Here is a 9840-nt window from a genome sequence, read left to right on the forward strand (position 1 = left end):
AACATTAATTCATGAAAACTAGGCTTATTAGGCAAATCAGGCCTTGCATAGTAGGCTCAGAAGTGAGTTCTGGCTACTTAATTCATGAAATCTTGGCTTATTAGGCAAATCGGGCCTTGCATTGTAGGCTGAAAAGTGAGTTCTGGCTACTAGGTACGACATATATATATATATATATATATATATATATGTCGTACCTAGTAGCCAGAACTCACTTTTCAGCCTACAATGCAAGGCCCGATTTGCCTAATAAGCCAAGATTTCATGAATTAAGTAGCCAGAACTCACTTCTGAGCCTACTATGCAAGTCCTGATTTGCCTAATAAGCCTAGTTTTCATGAATTAATGTTTTTTCGACAACCTAACCTACCTAACCTAACCTAACCTAACGTTTTCGGCTACCTAACCTAACCTAACCTATAAAGATAGGCTAGGTTAGGTTAGGTAGGGTTGGTTAGGTTCGGTCATATATCTACGTTAATTTTAACTCTAATAAAAATAAATTGACCTCATACATAATGAAATGGGTAGCTTTATCATTTCATAAGAAAAAAATTAGAGAAAATATATTAATTCAGTAAAACTTGGCTTATTCGGCAAATCGGGCCTCGCATAGTAGGCTGAGAAGTGAGTTCTGGCTACTAGGTACGACATATATATATATATATATATATATATATATATATATATATATATATATATATACTAGTCAATAATTTATGTTTTTAATATAATATAGTAATAATAATTCTAATAAACTAACTGGAAACCATTTATGAAAAAAGAAAATCACTCGGCCTATTAGGCAAGTCGGGCTTTGCATAGTAGGCCGAGAAGTGAGTTCTGGCTACTTGGTACGACATATTATATATATATATATATATATATAACTTTTTAGACACTCAACCCACCAGGAGACTCGAACACTGGCCAACAAGGTGGCAGTTGCATGCTGTATCCACTACGCTATACTTCAAAGCCATAAGAGAGGTAGGAATTCTGGGGTATTTAACCAACCAGAATCCCAATCCTCTCCCAGGCGATGAGATAGTGTGGGACCTCGGATGCTCTTTCATCGGTTCCTGTTATATGGTTGGTTAAATACCCTGGTTAAATCCCAGAATCTGGGATTCTGGTTGGTTAAATACCCCAGAATTCCTACCTCTCTTATGGCTTTGAAGTATAGCGTAGTGGATACAGCATGCAACTGCCACCTTGTTGGCCAGTGTTCGAGTCTCCTGGTGGGTTGAGTGTCTAAAAAGTTATAAACTTCAGCTACTGGTATAGGGTAGTCTGTGCATTAAGCATTTGGCACTGAGTTTTCCCATATAACAGGAACCGATGAAAGAGCATCCGAGGTCCCACACTATCTCATCGCCTGGGAGAGGATTGGGATTCTGGTTGGTTAAATACCCCAGAATTCCTACCTCTCTTATGGCTTTGAAGTATAGCGTAGTGGATACAGCATGCAACTGCCACCTTGTTGGCCAGTGTTCGAGTCTCCTGGTGGGTTGAGTGTCTAAAAAGTTATAAACTTCAGCTACTGGTATATTATATATATATATATATATATATATATATATATATATATATATATATATATATATATATATATATATATATATATATATATGTCGTACCTAGTAGCCAGAACGTACTTTTTGGCCTACTATGCAAGGCCAAATTTGCCTAATAAGCCAAGTTTTCCTGAATTAATATATTTTCTCTAATTTTTTTCTTAAGAAATGATAAAGCTACCCATTTCATTATGTATGAGGTCAATTTTTTTTTATTGGAGTTAAAATTAACGTAGATATATGACCGAACCTAACCAACCCTACCTAACCTAACCTAACCTATCTCTATAGGTTAGGTTAGGTTAGGTAGCCGAAAAAGTTAGGTTAGGTTAGGTTAGGTAGGTTAGGTAGTCGAAAAACAATTAATTCATGAAAACTTGGCTTATTAGGCAAATTTGGCCTTGCATAGTAGGCTGAGAAGTGGGTTCTGGCTATTAGGTACGACATATATATATATATATATATATATAAACCAACTTTTAGACACACACACCCACCAGGGACTCGAACCCTCGCCAGCACAGTTGCTTCAACAACAACTGGCATGGCAGGTACCCACTACACCACACTCAGAGCCTTAAAAGGGACGGAAATTTCGGGGTATTTCAAGCCCCAAACCTCCGTCCCCCAAGACCACTAGAGTAGGTGAGAGGTCACTGACGTTTTCCAGCAAGAACCTGTTAATATGGGAGAACACGGTGTCCATGCTTTATACCTAACTTGCCAGAACACGCAAGTTTGAAATTAAACCAACTTTTAGACACACACACTCACCAGGGACTCGTATCGAGTCCCTGGTTTGTGTGTGTGTGGACATTAACAGGACACTGTGTTCTCCCATATTAACAGGTCAGCCGGTTCCTCCAGGCGGTTCTGGACCTAATCTGTTGTCAGTGTTCCCTTTACTCACTACATGTCCCTCGAGCATTCTGAGTAAATCTGATCAAGATCCTCTTACCTACATGTCGAAGGTAATTGCATTTTGATTTCCCCCTCTTGGCTGAACACATTTGTTAACCTCTTGTCTAATGCCACGCATATTTCCTGGTCATTTGACACTAAATACACTACTCTCCAATTCTCTTTATTTGCTTTATCATTTATATTCATTTTCCTTTTGATGTAACTGATATTCTACGATTCAGTTAACGAGATGTTTCTCTGCCTCTGTGAGGGGCGAGCCTAGTTCATTCGACAATGTCATTCTTGGTTAATGTATGAATTATTTGCTATGTGGAAGAATTTAGGGATTTATTTTAAAGGTGAGAGAAGGTAGCCACAATGCAGCCTCCTCTCCTCCTGGCCCCCAAAACAAAAAAATCAAACATTTTAATTTTGTAGAAAGAGACAGAGGAACAACGCAGAGACACACAGACAGAGACAGAGATAAAGACAGAGACAGAAATAAAGAGCAGATACGTGATAAGTAAATGGAGAGCTGCATGGATACATAAATAAGGGATAGATGGAGAAATAGATGGGTACATGGATAAGTGGATAGATTAATGCATAGATAAATAGGAAGATAGAGATATAAATACATAAATACATCTGGGAGAGAGACCCGAGCAACGCCGGATACCCCCGCAATAACTCACAAACGAATGGATTATGGATTACTGTCAAATGGATTACTGTCAGATGGATTACTGTCAGATGGGTTACTGTCAGATGGGTTACTGGCAGATGGATTACTGTCAGATGGGTTACTGTCAGATGGGTTACTGTCAGATGGGTTACTGTCAGATGGATTACTGTCAGATGGATTACTGTCAGATGGATTACTGTCAGATGGATTACTGTCAGATGGATTACTGGCAGATGGATTACTGTCGGATGGGTTACTGTCAGATGGATTACTGTCAGATGGATTACTGGCAGATGGATTACTGTCGGATGGGTTACTGTCAGATGGATTACTGTCAGATGGATTACTGGCAGATGGATTACTGTCAGATGGGTTACTGTCAGATGGGTTACTGTCAGATGGGTTACTGTCAGATGGACTACTGTCAGATGGGTTACTGTCAGATGGATTACTGTCAGATGGGTTACTGTCAGATGGATTACTGTCAGATGGGTTACTGTCAGATGGAATACTGACAGGTGTATTACTGACAGCCATTTTGAGTCCAATAGAAGTCAGATCTATGGTCCCAGAATCTGTTCATGTGAAAATATCTATATCTATAACATCATTGTGGATATCTGTAACATCATTGTGGCTATATTTAACATCATTGTGGATATCAATAACATCACTGTAGATATCTATAACATCATTGTAGCTATCTATAACATCCTTTTGGATATCTATAACATCATTGTGGATATCTACCGGTACCCGTACAGGGAGCCGGTCGGCCGAGCGAGGGAGCCGGTCGGCTGAGCGGACAGCACGCTGAACTTATGATCCTGGGGTCCTGGGTTCGATCCCAGGCGCCGCCGAGAAACAATGGGCAGAGTTTCTTTCACCCTATGCCCCTGTTACCTAGCAGTAAAATACGTATCTGGGTGTTAGTCAGCTGTCACGGGTTGCTTCCTGGGGGTGGAGGCCTGGTCGAGGACCGGGCCGCGGGACACTAAAGCCCCGAAATCATCTCAAGATAACCTCAAGATAACCAATAACATTATGGTGAATATCTATACCAACATTGTGAATATCTATAACATAATTGTGGATATCTATAACATAATTGTGGATATCTATAACATCATACACTGTGGAGAAATGCCAGACAGACCACTGGAACATTATCTAACACAGTGCACAGTTACAAACTCATTAAGATTTCAACTTAGATTCAACAGAGCAGAAGTTGTTAAACACATATGGCAAAATCTTACTGAAGCGACCATACGAGTAATAAATACTCATACTCCGCCAAAGTAAAACAGAAACAAGCAACACTTAGTGGGCCAGCTAGAGGCTTAGAGCCCGCGCAGGAAGATCCCTGAAAAAAAAAATATATATATATATATCATCATTTTCGATATCTATAACATCATTGTGGATATCATTAACATCATTATTTATCCCATCAACAGTCATGAGGGATGTGGTTTAGTGGGTAAGGATAATCAGCGCCACCAAGCATGACAGACAGGTAATCAACTCAACAACAGCTTAATTGGAGCCAAACTGGCGTGACAGACTGTAATTAAAAATATGGCTGTGGGTTAATAAGGAATATTTCCTAATTAGTTAGTAAATAACTAAACGTAGAACTCATTAGTTGTCTTTCAAAGCACTGATTGTTGATATGTGAGTTTTCATATACAAAAATATATTAGTAAAATAGGTTTGAAATTATGTAAGAAATTTGCTTCCCTGAAAATGGGTGTTTTAATATTGATTAACACTTGTCAGATTCCACCACACCACAGAGGTTAACACAGAGGTCTGAGGCTCCACAACACCACAGAGGTTAACACAGAGGTCTGAGGCTCCACAACACCACAGAGGTTAACACAGAGGTCTGAGGCTCCACAACACCACAGAGGTTAACACAGAGGTCTGAGGCTCCACAACACCACAGAGGTTAACACAGAGGTCTGAGGCTCCACAACACCACAGGGGTTAACACAGAGGTCTGAGGCTCCACAACACCACAGGGGTTAACACAGAGGTCTGAGGCTCCACAACACCACAGGGGTTAACACAGAGGTCTGAGGCTCCACAACACCACAGAGGTTAACACAGAGGACTGAGGCTCCACAACACCACAGAGGTTAACACAGAGGTCTGAGGCTCCACAACACCACAGAGGTTAACACAGAGGTCTGAGGCTCCACAACACCACAGGGGTTAACACAGAGGTCTGAGGCTCCACAACACCACAGAGGTTAACACAGAGGTCTGAGGCTCCACAACACCACAGAGGTTAACACAGAGGTCTGAGGCTCCACAACACCACAGGGGTTAACACAGAGGTCTGAGGCTCCACAACACCACAGGGGTTAACACAGAGGTCTGAGGCTCCACAACACCACAGAGGTTAACACAGAGGTCTGAGGCTCCACAACACCACAGAGGTTAACACAGAGGTCTGAGGCTCCACAACACCACAGAGGTTAACACAGAGGTCTGAGGCTCCACAACACCACAGAGGTTAACACAGAGGTCTGAGGCTCCACAACACCACAGAGGTTAACACAGAGGTCTGAGGCTCCACAACACCACAGAGGTTAACACAGAGGTCTGAGGCTCCACAACACCACAGAGGTTAACACAGAGGTCTGAGGCTCCACAACACCACAGAGGTTAACACAGAGGTCTGAGGATCCACAACACCACAGTGGTTAACACAGAGGTCTGAGGCTCCACAACACCACAGAGGTTAACACAGAGGTCTGAGGCTCCACAACACCACAGAGGTTAACACAGAGGTCTGAGGCTCCACAACACCACAGAGGTTAACACAGAGGTCTGAGGCTCCACAACACCACAGTGGTTAACACAGAGGTCTGAGGCTCCACAACACCACAGAGGTTAACACAGAGGTCTGAGGCTCTACAACACCATAGAGGTTAACACAGAGGTCTGAGGCTCCACAACACCACAGTGGTTAACACAGAGGTCTGAGGCTCCACAACACCACAGTGGTTAACACAGAGGTCTGAGGCTCCACAACACCACAGTGGTTAACACAGAGGTCTGAGGCTCCACAACACCACAGAGGATAACACAGAGGTCTGAGGCTCCACAACACCACAGTGGTTAACACAGAGGTCTGAGGCTCCACAACACCACAGAGGTTAACACAGAGGTCTGAGGCTCCACAACACCACAGAGGTTAACACAGAGGTCTGAGGCTCCACAACACCACAGAGGTTAACACAGAGGTCTGAGGCTCCACAACACCACAGAGGTTAACACAGAGGTCTGAGGCTCCACAACACCACAGAGGTTAACACAGAGGTCTGAGGCTCCACAACACCACAGAGGTTAACACAGAGGTCTGAGGCTCCACAACACCACAGGGGTTAACACAGAGGTCTGAGGCTCCACAACACCACAGAGGTTAACACAGAGGTCTGAGGCTCCACAACACCACAGTGGTTAACACAGAGGTCTGAGGCTCCACAACACCACAGAAGTTAACACAGAAGTCTGAGGCTCCACAACACCACAGTGGTTAACACAGAAGTCTGAGGCTCCACAACACCACAGAGGTTAACACAGAAGTCTGAGGCTCCACAACACCACAGAGGTCTGAGGCTCCACAACACCACAGAGGTTAACACAGAGGTCTGAGGCTCCACAACACCACAGAGGTTAACACAGAGGTCTGAGGCTCCACAACACCACAGAGGTTAACACAGAGGTCTGAGGCTCCACAACACCACAGAGGTTAACACAGAGGTCTGAGGCTCCACAACACCACAGAGGTCTGAGGCTCCACAACACCACAGAGGTCTGAGGCTCCACAACACCACAGGGGTTAACACAGAGGTCTGAGGCTCCACAACACCACAGAGGTTAACACAGTGGTCTGAGGCTCCACAACACCACAGAGGTTAACACAGAGGTCTGAGGCTCCACAACACCACAGAGGTTAACACAGAGGTCTGAGGCTCCACAACACCACAGAGGTCTGAGGCTCCACAACACCACAGAGGTCTGAGGCTCCACAACACCACAGGGGTTAACACAGAGGTCTGAGGCTCCACAACACCACAGAGGTTAACACAGTGGTCTGAGGCTCCACAACACCACAGAGGTTAACACAGAGGTCTGAGGCTCCACAACACCACAGAGGTTAACACAGAGGTCTGAGGCTCCACAACACCACAGTGGTTAACACAGAGGTCTGAGGCTCCACAACACCACAGGGGTTAACACAGAGGTCTGAGGCTCCACAACACCACAGAGGTTAACACAGAGGTCTGAGGCTCCACAACACCACAGTGGTTAACACAGAGGTCTGAGGCTCCACAACACCACAGAGGATAACACAGAGGTCTGAGGCTTCACAACACCACAGAGGTCTGAGGCTCCACAACACCACAGAGGTTAACACAGAGGTCTGAGGCTTCACAACACCGCAGAGGTTAACACAGAGGTCTGAGGCTCCACAACACCACAGAGGTTAACACAGAGGTCTGAGGCTCCACAACACCACAGTGGTTAACACAGAGGTCTGAGGCTCCACAACACCACAGAGGATAACACAGAGGTCTGAGGCTCCACAACACCACAGTGGTTAACACAGAGGTCTGAGGCTCCACAACACCACAGAGGTTAACACAGAGGTCTGAGGCTCCACATCAGGCTTAACCTAATCCATCTTAATTTACTAACTTAACCTATCGCAACCTAACAGGCCACAGGTTGAATCGTAACCTAACGTTCCTTTCTCTTACATAATATAATCTAACTGTTAACTTAACAATCCCTTACCTATCATACTATAAATTAACCTCCCCAAACTAAACAACCTCTAAATGTTCTTATCATAACCCAATGTACCACAACTTACCCAACCCTAACCTAGCATTCCATTTCCTAACCAAGCATATCCAAACTAAACTTTTCCAAAATCTAACATATACCATATCTTAACCTACACTAATCTATCATATCCTACCGTGACCGTCCCATACTTCCTACTCTGCGTCAGTCACCATAAAAAAAATATATATATTTTAACACTGTCTTCGCGATTGGCGCAAAATTAATAATTCTTGAGCGCACACAACTTGATACAAAAACCATCACTGGAAAATCTTTTTGGGTCCTCAACGATCATAAAATAATCGTTGGTTACAACAATTTTTCTTGAAATTGGAAATTGAGGAGACTACTGAATGCACAGGAATCCTTCCTTCCTTCCTTCCACAGCACAGGGGTCTCAAGGATGTCTTATGTGTCTCACCCATCATCTTAATAGACATGTTTGCGCTCATCCTGTGACAGCTTTACGTAATTGTCTCCGAGATATTCAGAAAAGGCTAAATTATCCAATATACATCAAAACCACTAGAACATCGTAAAAATGCCGTTGCAATGCCTTTCAGGAGTAATGTGTATAAACACACACACACACACAAACACACACACACATACACACACACACACAAACACACACACACTCACACACCAAGTGGGAGGCGACGACGGAGCACCATCGTCATCCATACATCGTCATTACTCATCTAGTTGTGTGAGCGGAAAGGAAGACTGGTATGTACCCCTCTCTGGTCAATTATTCAGGTGTACAGTGTGAAGTAAAATATTATAAAATTCTTGTTCAGGATAGCATATATATTTAAGATCTCAAAGAGGCTCATTTTGGTTAGAGGTTAACGCTTACGAGGAACTCGTGACACACGCACGCACACACGCGCACGCACGCACGCACGCCCACGTACATATACATACACACACGCACGCACACGCAAAAACAAACACACACATGCACACAAACGTTCAGTCAGGGAAGAAAGGATTAACACCTTTTGTGGAAAGAGGTAAGACCCCACTATACTCCATCCCCCTCTCTTACCCCCCCATCTGACCTGGTCGCCATCACCGCCCCCCACCCCCCAGTCCCCGCATCCCCCTTACACATACTCTCCCACTCTCTCTTTCTCTCTCTCTCTCTCTCTCTCTCTCTCTCTCTCTCTCTCTCTCTCTCTCTCTCTCTCTCTCTCTCTCTCTCTCCTCCCCCCCCCATGCCGCTCTGCCCTTCTGACAAATATTATCATGACACAACTAGGAACAGGGTCAAGCATGACAGCCAGAGGCAACAGGGGAACAGGGAAAAGTCCAGGTGACGAAATGAAGGAAATGTTTGCCCAGTTTCTGGAGGACATCAAGAGCGAGATGCAGAAAATGAAGAATGAAATAAGCAACCTAAAAAGAGAGCTGACAGCAAAGGAGGAGATTAGAGCCCTCAAAGAGAACAGTATCGATGCTGAGACTCAGATAACCACCCAGGGAGAAGGTGGTAATAGTATTTTGGAAAAGAATACCACAATAAAAGCAACATTTGCAGAAATGCTAAAAAACGACAACTCTGAAGTAATGTCTGCAGTGATGGAGGTAGCCATGAAAGCAGCCACCTCACAGGAAGCGGCACGCTCCACTGGCCAGCTGCTGGAAAGGAAAAGATCAGTGGTAGCTGTGGGTATTAAAGAGCAGGAAGGCTCTAATAGGAAAGAGTGAAATGATAAAGACAAAATGGCAGTGAATGAAATACTGAAGGCACTAGACATGGAAGGGCCTGAGCATAGCATTGAGAAGGTTTTCAGGTTAGGC

At 44.0% G+C, this 9840-nt stretch overlaps 1 protein-coding gene across 1 annotated transcript; it reads right to left on the minus strand.

The window, feature by feature from the left end:
• Positions 1-3186: 3186 nt before the first annotated feature.
• LOC123760932 (variant surface antigen E-like) lies at positions 3187-3702 on the minus strand. Its single transcript, XM_045746756.2, has one exon. The coding sequence runs from the start codon at positions 3700-3702 to the stop codon at positions 3187-3189; it is 516 nt and encodes a 171-aa protein (XP_045602712.2).
• Positions 3703-9840: the final 6138 nt, after the last annotated feature.

This window comes from Procambarus clarkii, chromosome 3 (assembly GCF_040958095.1).
Source record: "Procambarus clarkii isolate CNS0578487 chromosome 3, FALCON_Pclarkii_2.0, whole genome shotgun sequence".
Lineage (NCBI taxonomy): Eukaryota > Metazoa > Arthropoda > Malacostraca > Decapoda > Cambaridae > Procambarus > Procambarus clarkii.

Coding starts and splice junctions, on each gene's coding strand:
- LOC123760932 (XM_045746756.2), bottom strand. CDS start 3,702: ATGGCTGTCAGTAATACACCTGTCAGTATTCCATCTGACAGTAACCCA.